The 20,767-nt window shown below is 36.7% G+C and overlaps 1 protein-coding gene across 8 annotated transcripts in view; it reads right to left on the reverse strand.

The window, feature by feature from the left end:
- Positions 1 to 1,281: 1,281 nt before the first annotated feature.
- The window catches only part of DSE (dermatan sulfate epimerase), a 69,991-nt gene continuing 50,505 nt past the window's right edge, over positions 1,282 to 20,767 (reverse strand). For 3 of the 8 annotated variants that reach the window (XM_082475735.1, XM_082475733.1, XM_082475736.1), the window contains 5 exons: positions 16,247 to 16,317; positions 12,477 to 12,730; positions 8,654 to 8,893; positions 6,047 to 6,254; positions 1,282 to 3,959 (listed from right to left, as the gene is read on the reverse strand). In XM_082475735.1, coding sequence (XP_082331861.1) covers positions 2,198 to 3,959; positions 6,047 to 6,254; positions 8,654 to 8,893; positions 12,477 to 12,730; positions 16,247 to 16,308 — 2,526 coding nt within the window. In that variant the 5' untranslated portion in view covers positions 16,309 to 16,317 and the 3' untranslated portion in view covers positions 1,282 to 2,197. The remainder of the gene's footprint in view (positions 3,960 to 6,046; positions 6,255 to 8,653; positions 8,894 to 12,476; positions 12,731 to 16,246; positions 16,318 to 20,767) is intronic. The other 5 variants (XM_082475732.1, XM_082475731.1, XM_082475737.1 and 2 more) reach the window with 3 other exon arrangements.

The following is a 20,767-nucleotide window of genomic DNA, read 5'->3' on the forward strand; positions in this document are numbered from 1 at the left end:
GAGCAGTGATTTGTCTCAGCATTCTTTTTCCTTACTTAACCACTTAAGTCACTGACTGTGGAAATTTTTAAAATTGAAATAAATACAAGGTCCACTTAGAAGGAAAATAAACCCATCAAATAATTTTGTTTTAAAGGTATGCGATTACCATATTTTTAAAAGCTGCTTTGAAAATGAGCTAATGTGTTATACTAGGATCATGCTATGGGGACTAATTTATTGTCTGCCCTCACCTAGTGAAAACAAAAGGAAAGCTGGATTTGGCGCTCGCTTGCACTTTTCATCTTTATGAGAAAGTATGCCTGAGTTTTTGGGTCTGAGATCAGGTTTGCCTGGTAGCCTCAAAGAGCAATTTACCTTTTTTTTCAAAATTTGCTTTTGATCATTTCAGACAATTCATCCTTTCTGAATGAGAAAGACTAGAAGAGAGGAATGTCGAATGAGGTTAAGTAAACGGAGAATCTGTCACATAAAGCAAGTTTAAAGCCCCGTAACAGCATCCATGCAGGACAAACGGAAGCATTATTCTTTTGAAAACATTATTCTTTTAAACAGTGTGTAATGACATCCTCCCCAGAGACTTCTTCCATAAAAGAAAAAAAAATACTTCCTCAGAAGTCATCTTCTAGATTCCCAGCATAATGAGTGAAGCACAGTGAAAAGTCAGACTTGTGTTTTTTTATGTAAGAAGGTTCAAAATTAGAACTGCAAAAAGGGGCTCATAAGTTTCTGAATGTTTTTGTTTTCTGTCACTTACCGGTATTTCCATGAACCAAAAGGACAAGTGAAAGGAAAAGATTGCCATTATTACCTTAGACCTGTATCAGGGAATGTGTTCTCATTACAAACTGGAGCCAAACATATTTTCTGTTTTCAAGGGAGAAATACATAAAAGTCAAATATGCTAAATGTACGATAATTCACTCTTAAGTTCCTTTTAAGTATATCATTTTCTTATGCTGAAATATCAATCTGTGGAATGTGTTTCCAGTACTCTGTGCTGCTGTTACCTCCTGAGGACTTAACTGAAAATAAATATGAAAATTTTATGTTTTAAAAGTTTGGTATTACTTAAATATCAGAATTTGGTTTTGTTTTAAATGTTCAAAATATGTTTAAAAAACAAAAAGGTAAATAAGCAGAGAAATTACTTCTTTCAATTCCAACTCTACGTTGTTTAATTAACGCATGTTCAAATAAACAGTTTTTCTTAAAAGATTTCAAAATTGTTGAATACATGTTGAATGTAAAGGAAAAAAGAAGAAAGACACTATAGAAAAATCACAATTATGATGTTTATTTAGCAAAATAAATTGAAGAAAGTTTTCTATTAAAAAAAGTAAGAATCATATCCAAATTTTAGCTTCCCCATCTTCTTTGGTACTGAAATCAATGTTCAGCATATATTTATTTTGAAGTTAGTCATTGGGTCTATAACAGTTTTCCATAGAAGGAAAATAGAAAATTAAGTTACCTGTAATTGTCTCGTTTATTGAATAACCAATGGGTGTGTAAAAGCAGTCAATTATGTGTATGCTGAAACCAACATCATCAAGGAAATTCATTCATAGATATATGTTTTCCACTGGAAACATATCTCAAATTTTTCAATAATCTTCTACCATCACTTTACTATGTTATCTGAATAGTAACCCAATGTACAGATGCTGTTATTCACTTAACTCATGAATTACTCTCTAAGGAAGGTGACACCACCACACCAGGACTTATTAACATTTATTTTCAACATGACTACACCATTAAAAAATTTTTTCTGTATTTCTTAGAATTGTGTGCTTCAGTCTTTTCATAAAATAGTATCTGGAGATCGCTAATAGCATTAAATTAATATTAATAAAATCCAATTCTATCTAAGTCTTTTTCTCTTAAGAAGAAATATTACTTAAAACCAGACATTTTGTTCTTTTGAGAGTAGTATTATATGGACGGCTAATTCAGCCAAGCCACTTCCAGAAACACCATGTGACAACCAAGCTACTCTTATTCCTTTGATAAATTCTTTGCCTTTACCCATACTGATTTCTCCACGTCCCTGCTTTCTTGTGTGAAAGTACCTTCCCCTTAATTTGTTAAAAGAATCTGAGAAAAAAAATCCAGTAACAAACGGGGGCAATGATATTTTTTTTTTGCACAGACTTGTGACCACAAAATGATCAAGCAATTTATAGCTTCAGTGCTAACACTGGGATTGGGAACAAGAAGAGTACAACCATAATAAAATACAGCTATCTATTAGAAGGACTGCATAAAGACATCTTTGGCCATGTAGGCTCTGGGCCCTCTGGAAATAAGTCAGTTGCATTGCCAACATGACAAAGAAAATAGCGATGTTCAGAATCAGGAACAGCCTGGTATACGAAGCAGACAGTGCTGGGGCTCTGCTGCGAGTTGTCGTCACCATCCGAGCCTGTCCAAACCGGCCTTTCATCAAATCACCATTTTTGTGTTTCTCATATGTTACATCTGCAAAATCTAAAAGGTCTTTCATTTCTTCATCTTCATCTATGGGCAGCTCTTTCTGTGCCAAAATCTGAGCTTTCTGTCGAATCTTCTTCTCATTGACTTCAATCTGTGCAAAAATATCAGGGACGGCATCCACAAATTTATAGCGCTTGCCTCCCCTTCGGTTTTTCTTGGACTTGCTTTGCTGCTGCTGCTGCTGCTGTGATATGGCAAAAATCCTGTCGATGGCCTCCTCGGTCTGTCTCTTATCTGAAAATCTCAGCAGGCGCTCAGCAGTCTTCCTAAAGCTGGCTGTGTTCCGGACTCGGGACAGGATCTGCTTCTCCAGCAGCTGGAACACTGGCTTAAAATGCTGCAGGTTCTGTTCCACAATAGCGGCGTAGTCCTTCACCTCAGGGACCACGGTGCTCTTGACGGCTGAACTCCGGTCAAACAGAATTTTCTGACGGTCGGCAATGACCTGTGCCAAGGCCAACTGTTCTGTAGTCTCACCTGTCCACAGGTAAGTGGCGTAGGCATGCTCGCTGGTGGCTATGAACACATCCAGTTGCTGAGAGTCTCCGTGGATGCTGAAGCTCTGGACATCTACGGAGGGCCCTATGAAGAGGTAAGCTGCCCTGGTGATGGGACTTCGGAGGTGTGTGGTGACATTCACATAGTTGGTCCCGTTGTAGGGATAGCCCCGAGGGTATGTCACTGAAGCAAAGGTTCCTTTCTCACTGTAGCCGGTATCATCCATCCAGTACATTTTATAGAGACCATCTCGCTGCCTGATGAAAGCCCCATGGACCCCATCTACCACTGTCTCCTCAAAAGAAAAATCCACATTGTGGAAGAAGCTTGCTGCCGTCTCCAAGGGGCTGTCCTCTCCCAGGTGTATCTGATCCACAAGGAGGAGAAGCTGTGGATGCAGGAGCATCAGATTCCTCTGAACGTTCTTCAGACGGAGCTGGGGGTTATAAGCGCCCACACCCTCTCCTCGGATGAAAACCACCCCATTTTTCTCCACTGCAGCAACCACTCTCCCCTGACAGCTAGCTGCCAGGTCATGCTTGTATTTAGACCATTTTGATGAACAGTCTTCTGTGACCTGACCTTCCCAGGGAGAAAAGCAGCTCTTGGACACAGCTGGGGAAAACATCAAAACATTGTTGAAGAAGGTATACTTTGGCCCATAGAGAGCTTCAGTAATGAAAGGCACACCGTTGGGAGCAAAAGTAAAGGAGTTTTGATCAGGATGTTCATGGCCTGCGTTAAAATTTCTCCAGCCTTTGATCCAGTCTTTGTATTTGTTTCTGTGGACAATGTCATATATTGCACGTCCCCCAAGTTTTCCTGACTTGAAGGAAAGGAAAGATCTATTGATTTCTGCAGGCAGTGCACTTCCATAAGTCACAACACCCCAGTCTTCAAAATAATGCAATGCTGGGGTGCCAAAATCTGGAGGGGGGACAGATTTCAAGCTGGCATCATACCTGAAAGAATCAATTTTTTAAAATTAAATGGTTTTCCGATAGAAGTGAAAGGAACACAGCAGAGCTGCGAGGCCACACGGCAACGTGGCTGGAGGAAACAACGTAAAAACGCCACCCAGAGCGCTGGCAGCGTAGACTGTATTAGGGGCATTTCTGAAAACGCCCACGTATAATCAGCATGTGTAGGGGCATGCCCTTGGTGAATGGGAGAGGAGTGGGTCTTTGCAACTGTGAAGGGTTTGAGCCGGAAATGACAGCTACTGATAGTCACTACGTGGACCCTCTTCACTTAATGATTTCAGAACTGCCACCCAAATGACTGGGGCTCATAGAATTAAGCAGCTCATCCAAACCTCTAGTTGAGGGTCTCCTATTCTAGGAAACCACACGGTAAGATTTGGACTCTAGCAATCCTTGAGTGCTGAGAAAGCACTGTTCTGCAAACAACTGATATTATTGAAAGTTTGGTAGAGTACTTTTTTCCCCCTCTAAAAAAATAAATTTAAATAGAGTCAAATTTCACATATTAGATAAAATTTATTGCCAATACCATATCTAAGAATATGAATGGATGAAATTCAGGAAATGATCTAACAGTGGAGGGTTTATGATCATGCCACCCGCTGCCTAGCCCGATTCCAAGGTTTGGTTTTGTTTTAATCTGCAGATGATGTCATGCTTTTTTTGATATGTTTCTTATTTTAATTTATGATGTTTATCAAAGTAAGATAATAATTCACATTAAACTTTCACCATGATTAAGAACACAGGTTTTGATTCAGGAAGGCTCCAAAAATAATAATGAAGATGACTGTTCACTTTTGGTGATCTGAGACAACAGCCTTGACAGGTTCATATGATTTGCTGCTCAAGGGAAGAAAGGCTCTAAGATACTTTTTCTCTAAAGTGAATCAGTCACCTATGGTAGAGTTAATCTTATTGATATTTATTTGATTTGAGCTGTTTTGTCTTTTGTTCTGGAGTCTCAGTTACGGACATCAGCAATTGTCTCTCTGCTTCAGTCTAGTACAGTGTTGGCTTAATTATGATGATTTAACAAATCCAGAAACGAGTGGAACTGGCCATCCTCCTCTCAGGTTTTGGTCAGTTTTCATATTCACATAAAGGCACTTTCTGAATCAACTTAGACTTAGCATTAATCTGACTCCTATAATCAGCTTTATAGAACGCTCTTGTTTATTTACGGGTAAGTGAAAAACACTATTAAGTAATTACTTCAAATACCTAAAAGGAGCCAAGAATGGTTGCATGTTAATATATGCAGTTCATCTGTGAAGATAGTTTTTAAAAATGCTGGTTAAATTATGACAGTTACCACTTTACTAACGTTTTTTTTCCCTTCTTAATTGTTTAATTTTTTTTTTTGTAAATGAAAAGAAGCAATCAAACCACGGAAGCTTACTTTGGAGTTGAATGCAAATTTCAATAGCTTGAAAAGACATCAGGGATTAATGATTAACCAGTTCCCTGTAATTTTTATTTTAATTTATTGGATGCCAAAAATGTATTTGGCAGTACTTTAAAAAGGAGACCCTGGCTTCTCCTTCTAGGCTTAAAAGATTAAGGCAAAAAAATTACATGGTTCTTTTATTATCAAAGTAAAACTGTCAAATACTGTCAACCACTTTTAAGTAGTTTTGAAAATTTAGCAACAGCTTTGCTATTAGAAGATTATAATGCTCCATTTACCAAAACAAAACATTTTACTACTTTTTTTTTTTTGGTGTGATTATCAGAATAACTCAGTCTAAATTTCGTGGTTTTTCTCTTTATATGATTTCAAAAATGATGTAAACCAAAACATGCATATCTAGGAAATAGTGTGAGCCTAGGATTCTAATACACGAAAAGCAAAAACTGCAAACAGTAATTAGATCTTAAATGGAAGGAAATGTTTCTAACAGAATTTCAAAACTGTGATATGAATTTAATTGAAGCTGCGAGTATGTAGGTGGCATGGAGAAAGTGTTAAAAAGTAGATTAGTTTTTCTTTTTTAATGCAAAAAAATTAGCACACTATACCCCTGGGTACAATTTCTCTTTAAAGCCAGTACAAGGTAGCATACCAGAGAAATTCTGTGTGAAGCGTACACCAGCGCTGCCCTTTGGAAGGCGTCCCTGGACCTTCCATCACACGGTTCCTTCTGATCTGGTCAGCCAACCAGTTACCACTGCCGTTACGCATGACAAATTTATCCAGGAACACTAATTGGCTTTCTGGACCATAAAACCAGTTGTAATTTGAGTCTGCAATAGCCACAGTTCTTTGAAACCCTGGGGAAAGAAGTTTGACAGAATTAAGATAAGTTTAAAACTGCCTACTTCCATAAAGGCCCAAAGAATGATTCTCAATCCTGGTTCCAAATTAGACTCAATTGTGTACCTTGGATAAAAATAAGGAAGAAAAATCCACCATGCCCTCGCTCTACCCCAGGCCAGTTAATCAGAATCCTTCTAAAAGTCTTCCACAAACTTGTGTGCAAGTCTGTCATGTGGCAACTTGTCTTTGGTAATGGAAACAACTATTAAGGCTTACGTTTGTTGCCTACCTTCCTCATTTTCTAATGTCCACGCTACGTGCAAATATAATTGCATGGATACATGGGAGATCTATCCTCTTGTGCATGGTGAGTCCCTGAACCTGGAATCAGCACTAGCTTTCCCACCAACTCATCCCACATCCCAGACCAAGATAATAACATAAGGTGCTTCAATTTGGCATCCAATACAGCAGAAATTATAAGGTTTAGGGGAGAAACTGAGTTTCTATAGGAAGAAAATGAAACAATTCCAGAGAAGGTCCTGCCTGTATGTACTATCAGAAGTTGAAGAAAAGAGAGAAAATGTAAAGATCATACTGGAAGAGGTCAGAAAAACAAAACTAGGTAAGACCAGATAATGCTCCAGGCATTCTTGAAAAAGAAGAATGGGAGAAAATTCTGGGTCAGACAGGATTAATCGTTACTACAATAGCCATTATAGAGAAAATAAAAAAGAAATGTTGTTGAGAACAGACTGACTTAACACAGAATCCCTTCTAAAAATGCCTGCATGACCATATTTATATGATTTACAGCTAATGTTTTTGATTCTAGCAGTTTAGTAAACTCTCGTCCAAGTAAATCTTACTATAAAATGTGATTTTCTGAATCTTCTACTAACCTGTATCTTAAAAGCAGATGGGCTGTTTTATTACTCTGAATCCCCTGCCTATTATAGTGCCTGGCACATAAATGTTCAATAAAGGTTGTTTTACTAATTGACACAAATACATGATTTCTCCTCTTAGAGGTGCTCATATTGTCTTTTCCACTTTAGGAAGTAGCCACATACATAGTTCACAGCAAACCCAAGCCCTGATGTGGCTGGCTGTTAGAACTCAGATCAAATTACAAAGCACTGAGACCTCTTAAAGGCCCTTGCTTTAGATGGCCTTTGTTTACCAAGATAAACTAAAGATAAAAGAGGCCTCTCCCACATGCTTAAGGATAACCAAAACAATAGGGTTCCGCATGTGAGTCTAAACTAAATCTTAACATGGTTCTTTTGCTCTGCAGTATTTTTTTGATAACTAATCCAATAATGGAGATTCTATCCAATCCATGTGTATATAACCAGAGCAAAAAGATTTAAAAACTGGATTGTTTGCTGTAGGTCTAGGATCATTCAACTAAAAAATTGCATTTCACTGAGGGAAAACCCACCCTGATGAAAATTTACCTCCTAAACCTTTTCTAACACGATAGTCCTGTTTAGAAATAAGGAGAGTTATAGGCTGTCCTAGAAATGAATAAACTCTTTATATATATATGTGTGTGTGCGTGCGTGTGTGTGTGTGTGTGTGTGAGCCAGTTCTCTTAAAAGGCTAAGCTACCTAGCAACAAGAAATTAGAAGTTTCATAGAAATTCATTTTTTTCTTTTTTTAAAAAAAATTTTCAGCCATGTTGCGTGGCATGTGGGTCTTAGTTCCCCAACCAGGGACTGAACCCACGCCCCCTGTAGTGGTAGAGCGGAGTCTTAACCACTGAACCACCGGGGAAGTCCCAGAAATTCATTTTTTGGTTTGCTTTCTATACCTTATACCATTTATTTCCATAAAATATTTTGAGTATTAACACATTATTGACCAGGGGATTTCTGCAGAAACTAACGCCTGTGCCTGTAATACGTCTCTGGTCAAAAATGTGTTAAGAGAATACTAAACCCCCAATTTAAATATGTAGATGTAATCTTTCTTTTGAATCATGTTTGTATAGTTTGGAACAAAAAATTTAAAACTAAAAAAGTAAAATAGGATCAATTAGGGATCACACATAAAGGAAAATTAATATGTAATCATAAGTATTTTTGTTTTGTTTAGATTCATGAAAATGAGTTTGTATATGTGCCCAAGTTTGTACACATACAAAAATAAAAGTACTGTGGAGGCTACACATTATATTTGATCTGTTAAGCTCTAAGCTTTATAATACCTAAATCACAAATCTTCACATTAACTCTCCAAATATTCCTGGCAATATACAACTCTTGAATTATTCTTTGATTAAAAAAAAATCCCTTTAACCTCAATATGGCTCAAATCCCACGTTTCTTTTCTTGGTCTAGTCCATCTTCATAATCAGAAAAAATTACAGTAGTTTAATGTTTTCCCACTTCTAAGTCCTCACTGTACCTGGCAGGATGGTTCTATACATAAATGCAAAGTGTTGTTTAAGCCATGGGTGGCCAAAGTGGTTGATGTCAAAGTGCCTCTGAACAAGAAACATATACTGGAAGAGTGATCTAGTGGTGTAGCTGCCATATGCAACTCCTTCATAGAGGGAGCCGTCTGTCACCTCTCGGAGCAAGACAAGAGACTTCTCCATGATGGTCAGAACTTGTTTGGTCCATAAGTAAGCTTCTTGAAGATACCCTGAAAGATGGAAACAATGACTAAGGCTGTAACAAACTAAAAACAAAAATATGGCCAAATAAAACCCTCTGAGTTATCTGACCAGTTTATACTGCAAATTGCATTTTGTAAAACTCTCACTTATCAACATTATAAATAACATCCTGCTAGCCCAGGTTTATGATGAGTCCATGATCTAAGTTAAGAAGTTCTTGAATACAGGTCATTTATTAATTAAAGACAAACCTTTCAATAAGTATCAGCCATTTCATAATCTTTAATAAACTGAAACCACACCACATCTAAGATTACAAATTGCACATACTTTATGTCTGCAAGAAAGGATCTGTACATTGAGACTTCTACTCAGTTTTTCTAGAAAACACTGTTTGAAAATATTTTTGAAGTTTTCCGCTTCACAAAAACTGTCACCATTATTTTACAGAATTTTTAATGAGCTGCAAATACTATAAATGCTAAATGAATAGTCTCCAACGCGTCCTGTTCTTAGAAGACAATACCTCACCCTTTACGTGGTTTTAGATTCCACAGCATTGGAAAAGGCAGCACAGTGGGGTGGAGAGACCATTGGAGTGGCAATCTAAAGGTGACAAAAATCAACTGGGAGTCCCTAATCTGCCAAAAATGAGCCACATGATTTTGTTCAAGCACTTCTTCAACCTGCCACATTTTTCAATTTCCCCAGCTGAAAATTAAAGGTCTAAAATTTTTTCTAAAATCCTTTTGACTCGGAAATGCTATCTTCCTATAATTCTTGTGAGACCAGCGTTTAGGCAACAGTAACAATTCCTCACATTTCATAACATTTATAATTTACACAGCACCGAACATAATCTTACTTAATCCTTTTAACAACTCAATTATGCATTATTACCCCAAAATTACAGAAAGGTTGACTTGTCCTCTGGCACATGACTAAAGAACTTCGATCTGAACCTAGGTCTTTAGATTTAAGGTTTGTTTTGTTTGCTTGTATTTAAAATACACAACCCCTAAGGATAAAATTAAGCCCACTGCCTCCTAATGAGTGGCCTTTTGTTGTATCACTCCCATAGACGTGTGTGTGATCATTCATGCTGAACCCTCTACCACAGTCTACTAGGTGTGCTGGGTATGGGGGCTTCCAGAGGCCCAGGTACCTCCAGGTACCTCCCAGCCTAAATCCAAGGTTCCAGGCTAAGTAAGACCAACCTCTCATCCCATGGGGGTGCAGCACCATTCTCAGGCTCTGCTGTGCAGAGGTTACTGTTAATTGTACACTGGCTCCTTCTCCCATCCAGCTCCACACCTGACCTGCCAGCCTTCTGGATAGTTTTCAATTTCCATTAGTCATTAGAGTTTAAAATCCCAATCATCCTCATCTTTTTTCTCTCTGTATCCTCCATCTCCAATCAGATACCAATGTGACTGATGTTTACAATTAGAACTGCTACTCACTGCTCCCCAGATATTACCTGATTTTCCTTATAAAAACCCTATTCATGAGACGAGGCAATGTCTACCTTTGTAAACTTCAAATCTGTCAATACGAGGTACCAATATCGTTGTTACTGATGCTCTGCCCTGTATTTTTTTCCATCATCCATACACCTTGCCTGGAATGTTCATTATTTTCAGTTATCCATATCCTACCCATCCTTCAAAGTTCCATGAACCATCTCAAACTCACCTAAAGAAACTTGTTCTCCTGAATTCAAACTTAATACACTCGTTTGATATGTAATCATAACTTCACTATCCCCCTTATTTCATTCCGTGGTAATATTATAAATATGGTGTAGTCATTTAAACATTTCACACCTGTCTTCCTTCCAACTGATTTGTAAACTGCATACGTGTGATCCTGCGGGCCCTGTATCCTAAGCCTTAGACAGGGTTAGCAGAACAGATGAAAAATCCTAACTCTCTCACTGCTGAAATTTCATTTGAGTCCAGTAGGAGCTACACCTGACTAAGCTACCTCAGTCAGTATCTACAAGGCTGCTCTGAGAACATGAAATTATTGGCACAGCGTGGCCGAGGTAGCTCCTAAAGTTAGAGCAAAGCTGGGGCTGTAAGTCTAATTATTAACTGAGATGTGCAGGACCAGAGATTTCACTCCTTCTTTTGTCCCATCTTCCTAGAAATGTGTGAGCTGCTTATGGAATGGCTCTGGGAGAGTGCATCCCAGAGCAACCCATAACTTTACTCAGAAAACAAAGGCATGTGAAAACTCCTGCCAGAAGAAAATTCAAATTTTGACCCAATTCGAGCCAGTATTGTAGGTGCCTGCTTAATATCTGGAACAATTTTATCGACTGTGAAGAATGAAGAAATAAGCTCTATTCCTGTTGGTAAAGAACTAAACATTTATCTAAGGAAATAAAACTGTACTAGACTAAAACTCAAAGCCCCAAGCTGCAATCCAGTTCACTCCAAGGTTCTTTCCACCAATTCATGATGCTGTCTTTCCACAGGCCTGTGGATTTATAAATGGTTTGATGGTAGGTGTTCACATGGCTTACCTCTTGACTTTTAAAATTTCATTTGTTTTTGTGAGAGTGGGGGGGCAAAGGGAGCTAGCATGAAAATTGACCCTCTTAATCAAGCTTTCCTTGAGTTACTAAAATTGAATTTCTATTCTGAGAGAGGTAACAAAATATAGTGGAAAGATAATGAAGTTTGAGTTTGGCTAGAACTGGGTCCAAATCCCAGCTACCTTATATGGTTGATGTGAGAATTAAATAAAATATGGACAAGGATTAGCACATGCCATATGCTCAATTAATTGTAGTTTCTTTTCTTCTAAGACCTAATTAAAAGTGATGGTTCATATGACAAGGGAGAAAGCTAGGCTTGGGTAAAATCTGATGCTGGATAATGTGCAAAATGCTTACTAATTCTTATGGGGAATATAATCAAGAGTTAAACTCTTTTAGATTTGCCAGTTACGAGTATATATTTAATTCTAATAACTCACTGTGATCTTAGGGTTGTTTTTCTTAAACATAATCTTATTTAGTCATTTATAGACTTCCACAGGAGTTGTAATTAAGTCAGAATTACAAGAACAAAGAAAATGCAGTATTAGCAATTACGTAATACAATAAGGTAAAGCAGCTATACGATCCACAAAAGGCAATTCCAAATTTGACCTGAATGATGTAGACTGATTGTTTTAAAGTCTTCAGAGGGACAAAAAAAGTAGTGCTGTAATGATACACACCTGTGTATGAGGACTATTCAGTTCATATAATAAACCATCTGTTCAGCTTTCAAAAACTCTATCCAGGCTGGCTGCCTTCACTGTCAAAAATCTTTGGAAAAAGGAAGAGTCACCACTGATCCTGTGCTGTAAGGATATGGCTTGGGACAATCAAACGTCATACTCAAGTAACCTTCAGGCTAATATAACAAGCAGAAATGAGGAAAGAGATGTCTCTCCGCTCTTCAAGAGGTGTCCCAGATGTTACTTCATCTTATGGGCTTAGTTAGGATCCAAGCATGAACATAGACTTAGACTAGTTATATAAATGCTTTGCTCACAACATGGTAACTACAACTGATGTTAGCTCAGGCATCCCCTCGGTGTGTCCATACGCACCTTGATTCATCAGGACTAGGCTTCCGGTGAGCAAGGCCATGCAGTTGGTGGGCTGATGATTGTGCAGGTATTGAAATCCCCATCCTCTCCTGTATGAAGTTTCATACATATATCCCGAGGCATTGGCAATCACTTCAAGAAACCTCTCCTGTTGTGTCTTGCTCAGGTAGTTGTACAAGAAGTCATAGGCAGTGGCAAAACCAACGAGGGAGTGAGCAAGCGGGACTTCATCCCAAGGAGCATCTTTCACCAACCTATAAAGGAAAAGAAGCCCATGCAAATGAGTGCCACCAGGCTCACAGCCCTCATCACACTTTTAAAGTGTCTATTTCTCAGAACTAAAGGACACAAGTGAAGATACAATCTAAAAGGTTTAATGACACAAAAGATAGATTTCCCTCCACATAAGACACAAGCATAAAGTCTGTCTAATGTGACAATTACAGAGTTAACACTTTTCTCTCTCCAGCTTCTGGCAACATCAAGATGTTGCGATTTTTTTACTTTTGACTTTTTTCTTTACTCTTCATGAGAGGTAGAAGAATATATTCAAAGAGATAGAAAGCACATAACATGTCGTGGCAGAGCAAAATTCTCTGGAGTACCCGTTAACTAGTGCTTGCCCTCCCCTTTCTACCTGCAGTAGGGTCTCAGTTCTGTTCTATGGCTGCTGTGCTGAAACTGTCCAACATGTACGTATATCCTATCTTATTTCCCACGGGCTGGTCAAGCTGAAGGTACCACGGTGTACAGTTTGGGACCTCTCAATCTAGACAGACCCACTTGGTCAATGCCATGATGAGGAGAGTGGCTAAAACGCTGGTGTAAGGGAGTAAAATGAGCTGATTCCAACTCAGATTTCTGTGTCTCATTTTTTCTCATAGAATGAACTGCACTGCCTTTAAGGTTCTTCAAGTACTTTTCAGGGAAGTCTATAAAAGCTGATCTGTGAAGTATTAAAACTGTCATTTTCTAGGAAACCAAATTTCTGCTTGACTTGCTATATAATTCTGCAAGTACATGAATAGAGTGTGGCCTGCGTTACACAGGAAGCTAAAAAGGATCTTTCACAATCACAGTTCTAGGGAATTATCCAGAAAACCCTCCCTATCTGTTCAGGATGTATTTGAGTAATCTCTAAAAGAGGGAAACAAATGAAGGGTGTGCTGTACTTGCGGGAGGTGGAAGAAAGCTCTCAATTAGGGATTAAACTAAAGCTTAACATTTCTATGCCAGAGCCTCTTTTTGGCAAACTAGTGAAGCCTCAGCCTCTTTCTCACTGTTTTAAAATTCATAACATATAATACATAGGGGTACCAGGAAAGGTATTACTTTGAAATATAACTATCAGTACAGATATTTTTAAAAATTGTGATATATGTGCTTCTTTATTAAGGCATTAAAATACAAGATTTAATGGCAGGGATAGTAACTAAGATAATGTATAAGTAGTGATGAGCATAAATAATATTTTGAGATGTACACAGTAACTGAATGTGACATGAAAATATCTGTGACAAAGTTACAGGTTCTCCTGATATTGCTATAGTCAGTTATCCAGATTTATGATTTAGAAGAGATGCTAAAATTTCAGTTAGAGTTAGTGAAAATTAAGATGCAATATTTCTCCCATACAAACCCCACAGACCCTAGGTTAAGAATACTTAAAATGTTCTGAGAGACTACCTCTTCTAGACTGTGCTCCTCTTTCAGGAGTTTATATTAAAGACCTGATCTTCTTAGTAAGGCCTTCTCTGCTCACTCTGTCAGAACTTCAGCATTACTCCCCAACTCACAGTATTTCATTTGCCTTCCTCACTTTTTTGTCCTCTTAGCGTTTAAGTATGTATATGTATATGCATATGTATATGTATATGTTTACATACATGTATCCCTAAGTATGTATATGTATATGCATATGTATATGTATATGTTTACATATATGTATCCCCTACTAGAATTGAAGTTCTACAAGGGCAGGGTTATCTTTTCTTCTCTGTTGTATTCACTATTGGATCCCCAATCCTACAACAGTGTCTGGCACACAGGAGACTTTCAATAAATATTTTGGGGAAGAAAGAAAAAAATGAAGGAACAAGCCTATAAAACTAGGCTACACTGTTGACAATGAATATGTGATGATTAAGAAATCAGGAATTTGGAAGAATCCCTTGGTATTTAACAATAACTTCAGTGTTTGGTTAGCTGTGCTAGTGATACAGCCTGGTGCTAAAATGACTAAAATTGATGAGCTTCTTAACCAGTTGGCCACAGACAAAGCTGCCTTGCCAGTCAGCTGGTCAATGTGTGTACTGGTTGTAAACAGACTATGAAGAGTGTGAATTAATTCCCTACTTCTAGGAAAAAAAACAACTCAGACTGCAAGCTCACTGCCAGGGAGTTAGAAACACAATCTTCACTGACTTATAGTGATTGGGGAGGCAGGCAGAGACTCCAAGGCATTTTTTCCCCAGCCCTGTGTCTCTGCACCATGTCACCTATAAATGACAGCACATACACGTAACCACGATAAAGCTGGCATCAATGAGCTGCTACCATCTACTGAGCCCTGACACGTCTGATACACCAATGAACTTATTTTTTATAGATAAAAGAACATTTAATATAATTGTTCTTCAGGAAATATTACTACGCAATTTGTGAGAAAATTTCCAAGTTCCCACGTATAGTTGCTTACTCCAAGCAGTTTCCAATTCAACAAAATCCTAGCACACTGATTAAAAAAAAAAAAAAAAGAGTTCCTGGTACCATCAGGTGCATCACTATATCATTATGAAATCTGATCTGTAATAGCTACATTTCTAAGAGGTTACCTAGATTCTTTACCAATACATTCTTACCCAGCTTCATCTTCAGATACAGAGAGTAATTATGGAGGAGACTATATTTTACTGTCATGGAAACCAAAGGAAATTTGCTTCTAGCTCATGAATAGCAGCAAAGGAACTATCGTAGTCAATGTGATCCTAACTAGCCGTTACTAAAACTACTAAAGAAGCATGTTAAGTGGTGAATCACAAAAAAAGATACAGGTATATTACTTTAAAATGTATATCTCAGAAATAACTAATTTTCTTGTCAACTGCATTATTATGAACTTTCATCAAATCTTTAACTGTGGTCATTTTTAAGTCTTTTGTCATTTACAGACAGTTCTGGGTGTACTCTGATGCTTTTGCAAATATGTTCTTATAAAAGGGTTTCATCTTCAAGAAATTCATGGAAAAGACTCTGACAAGTACAGGTTTCTGGTAACTGACTGTACTGCTGAACTGAACGAATAAGCATTTTCAGAACTCTAATGAAAAACTGATGAACTCATAAAAGTGCTAACAAAAGATCAAGACGAAAAAAAAATTAATTACATGGGACTGAGTGAACTGATGAGGATGAGTATAATTTTTGTGACTTTCTGTCTGAATTATTAAAAAAAAAATCCCACAAGGACTCAGAGGCAAAGAATATACAAATCAATTTTCACTGCAAAGTAAAGGAGCTGTTACAGTGGAGGATTACTGGACTGAATGTCAATATTATGACATAGTATGAATGTGTTTCATGTTTGGTAATTGCAATCATTGTTGCTTTTGTTGTGGTCATCCATGTACAATGCTTGGTGTCAGTCTATCTCTTATAAAAAATAAAATACAGTGTGTGTGTGTGAAAAAAAAAATGATCATAAAAAAAAGATACAGGTGTTAATTTATGAATTTTATTTCAGCTTAAAATATTTACATGTACATATTTACCAATCTTTTGAAGGGGAGCTAAAAGCCTTGTCTTTGAATGTGGGTCTACGGATCAGTGTCATTGTTTTTCCCTGCAAAGAACACATATAACACATCATCACAATTTCCAGCCTTGGTTTCTTTAATATAGGAAGAAATTAAAGATACTTGTGAAGGAATATAGAATCCTTCCAGACTTTTATGAGTTTTTCCCTAAACTTTTACTAATTTCATCCACATTAAATTATGACAGCAATTTTGTATAGTAAGTCACTCCAAAGCATTTAAGTTGGTTTTGGAAATATTAATTCTTTTTTATAAACTAACACTTATTCTATTTGTATATTATTATTAAAATTGTGTGATTACAGGTATTAGTGAAAGTGGCATAAACTGGTTTGAGAACAAATACAACTGACATTTGCTAAGCACATAATTCTACGGGTGGCAACAGAAATTAATGGACACAGCCTTGACATTCAGCAGTCTCTGAGAGCTGCTGCCAGTTATACAAGGAATGGAGGTTAATTTCATTGGCAAGTCAGTTAAGAGGTGGTTAGTTAAGAAAATTAACTAAGTTAAGAGGAGGTTAGTTAGGAAAATTTTTACTGTATTCCTCTTTTTATAAGCTATACTTTCCACTGTTTAGAGAGCTGTACTTAAATTAAGGTCCATGGACCCCTGGGGTCTCTGAGACTCTTTCAGGGGATCCATGACTAAAAATTATCCTCATAATAATATAAAGATGTTATATGTTGATATTTGCACTGATGGTGCAAAAGTACTAGTGGGTTAAAAATGTTGGCATCTTAGCACGAATCCGGGCAGGGGCACTGAACTGCTCTAGTAATCCTTGTATGATTCTGCATACTGCCGTGCACTCTAAGTTTAAAAAAAAAAAAAAAAGCCAGTTTCACTTAAGAATATCCTTGATAAAGTGGTAAAAATGATTAATTTTATAAAATCTCAAACTTTTTAGTTTATATCTTTCTAATACCCCATATGATGAAATGGGAAGTTATGTAAAAAGCACTATCCGTAGCAAAGTAAATAACTATCATGAGGAGAAGAAATTGTGCATTTAGTTGAGAGCTGAACTAGCTCCTTGCTTTTTCATGAAACATCGTTTTTACGTGAGAGAATGACCAACTGACAAATTACAGTTTTTTAGACTTGTGTATTTTAAGTGGAAGTCTTTTTGAAACAAGGAAGCCTGCCAGTTGAAGAAAAACTGAAAGGTTTTGTTGACAATGACAAAATTTGAGCTTTCAAGCAAAAAAAAAAAAAAAAAAAAGAATTTTGGAAAAATTGTATTGCTACCATGAGCTTAAAAGTTTACCAATACTTTAAGACTTTTCTGATGAGGTCAGTGATAACAAGTGTGATTTATTTTTATATTATATAACTAAATGCATCAACATTTGAAAGATGGGAATAACTCAGCGAATAAACATTCAAATAGAAAAGGCATATTACAAAACCATACAAAGATAAAAGATTCATTATAAGTGCAAAACATACTAATGGATTTTTTACCAATTAAAATATATGAGGAATTTTATTAACTAACATGGTTTCAGATTCCACATTGAAACTAACTTTTATAATCCAGATTCCACATAGAACTAACTTTTACAAAACTACCACTTGTCAAGTTCTAGTACAGTAGCAAAGAAAACTGTCATAATTATCTGAAAAGACTCTTCAAATACTCCTCCCTTTTCAGTCAGATGTCTGTGTGAAGCTGGATTTTCTTCATATTTTCAACTTAAACACTACATTGCAACAAACTGAATACAGAAGAAGAGATGCAAGATTTGCAAAAGTATAAAACAATGATCTCCTTCACACTAAATATTTTGTCTCCAAAAATCTAGTTATTTTTTGCCTAAAAATATGTTATCTGTTAATATGAAATGGATTTTTCAAGAGGATGAATAAATATTTTTAAAGTTTTCAAAAAAAAAAAGTTTTCTTCGTTTTAATTTCTAGTATGGTAAATTTCAATAGGTATAGCCCACATAAACAAAGCTCTTTGATGTCTGATGTCCTCATTAAATTTTAAGAGTGTGAAAGAGTTCTGAGTCCAAAACATTTAAAATCTGCTGCCTAGAGTATTTCCAAAGGTGAATTTAAGTGAATTTATGTGAAACAGAATGATGTGAACATAGAAAGGAACTATTAATTGCCTGGGTTGGGGTGCATGGTATTGGTGGGGAAAGGCATAGGGCTTATCATGATGTGCTATTTCCATAAATCAAGTTGTGACTGTAAAAGGAAGAGACATAAAAACCTTTCCAAAATTTAGTAGCTTCACTAATCAGAATTTTTATAACAATTTCATATGGATAGACTGCTTCCATTATCATAAATGCTTTTGAACTACTATGTACAGAGTACAAAAGTAGGCAATCTAAGGAGTCTATTACTTAAAAATTGACAGCTTACTTGATGAAATGACTAATAAAAAAATCTAACAACAATGTTGGCATCCATTTTTATTTGCATAGATTTGTTTTAAATGATCAAATAATTATATTCAAATTTTTTCCATATAGTGTTAGTAGATATTTTGTAGAAAATTATTATCTGTGAAAAGATTAATACTTAGGTATCTAAGATTAATCTTAGGTATTAAGAGGTTCACAGAATAGTCTATGTATAATATTGTTTAAATTTTTATACTATTTCATTTATACAAATACTGTTAAAATAAATACTTGGAATAACAGAAGTTCTGTATTTAAAATCTAAGAGGTGTCAAGAGGTCACTGATATTTAAATATTTAAATGAATCAACGATATACAAAAAAAAAAAATACTGGAAACAATGGGACAACTCGTAACTCCCTTTATAATGTTATTATGGTTATTAGTCCTGTTTTTGAGCACATTTTACAGCTTGACAATTTTATACCAGGATTTTCATATGTAACTGTATTTTGAAGGTCATGATTTGATCCATGGTATAAGCAAGTCTATGTGTTTTCAAAAGTACGTTTAAATGAGGCTCCACTGTTTGTTAAACGTTTCCAAAAAGTAGAACTCAAAACAATCCTTCTTTTTCTCATTTTGAGCTAACATACAGTTTTATAACCCTATAAAATATTTACATACTAAATTCATAAAGTAGAAGATTCATATTTCAAAATCTGGTTTATTTTAGACACTAGATGTTTATGTATAAATATAAATTTAAGAGAAAATGAAATAAGCCTTAAAGGAATTAAGAATTTAAACGTACAGTGCAGTGATGAGCTCTTTAGAAATTCCCAGATGTAACTTTACAGGGCAGAGCAGCACCAACTTCACATTTGCCGGCTTCGCTGCAGCTGTGTCTACTGCACGTAAGCTACACCTCTGCCTACAGCACGTACTTGTTCACACCACCAAAATATGCCAATATAAGGTCAGTTCTATTCTTAAAATGTAAATCAATCTATTCATTCTAAAAGAGTCCTGAAGACAGTAACCTGACAGAAAGTCATTCAGTTTTTCAACCAAATACCTTTGTGTGCTTGGAAACAACCTCCAGTAAGTTAGGAGAGTCATGTGTTACCACTGCTTTTAAAAATATGACTCATGGCAATTGTGATTCATCTTTTTTCCCCTCTGTAAGTTAAACATAAAAACTAGCCATAAATGTTAAATGTCAGTAATAGGTTAAATTTTGTAAGTAATTCCTGTAACATTTAGCCAAAGGAAGTGGATTTCTAACCCGTGTGGCCTTGCCTGTGAAGCACAGTGGGACCCTGAGAGTGATTTGCCAAGAAGAGCAGAGTAAGCCTGGAATATAGAGAAACTTGATCTAGGGGCCTCTGAGTGGGTAAGCAAGCTATCCAAGGGGCATGTTAAACTCAACTCTGGCCTGGTTTATAGTCCATATTCCAAATGTTTGATCAGGTGGCTAAGGGGTGGCATTTGCATCATGAAGCAAAATAAACTATTTATAGTTGGGAGGAAAGAGAAAAGTTATATTTCATATTAATTAAGCACAGCGTGTGTGCCAAGCCCTTTACATACTTTATTTCATTTAATCTTCAAAATTCACATTAGATGTTACAGCCCCATTTCACAGATTGTAAAAGCGGTATTTGGATAGGAAAATTACTCGTTGAAGATCACGTAGCTAAGTTAAATAGTGGAGCCAAGAATGGAATCCAGGACTACCTGAATCTAGAATTTTTACTTCTTCCTGGTGAGGGAAAGCACTGTGCTTTTAAAGAAAGTCACCAACTTTGCAATAAGAACCCAGCCAGAAGAAAGGGCTAGTCAGCAAACCTACCAAGAGCTAGGCAGAAGGGCACTTATGCTGAAATACAACACAGGGTTCCAAAGCCCTGCCATGTTCATGATACCAAGAGAAACAAGGCATGAGGTGTGGGAAAAGGGGCAGACATGAGGAGAGATATCATGATACTATGCTCACAAGGTTGCTCAGGGCCCACCCAAGGAACATGTGATTCCAACCATGTAGCATTCCTGAAACAATTCTTCCTTCTCCCCACAGACCTCTGGTGAGTGTGAAGCTCCTAATGTACT

Source organism: Balaenoptera physalus (assembly GCF_965194825.1).
Source record: "Balaenoptera physalus genome assembly, chromosome: 9".
Classification (NCBI taxonomy): domain Eukaryota; kingdom Metazoa; phylum Chordata; class Mammalia; order Artiodactyla; family Balaenopteridae; genus Balaenoptera; species Balaenoptera physalus.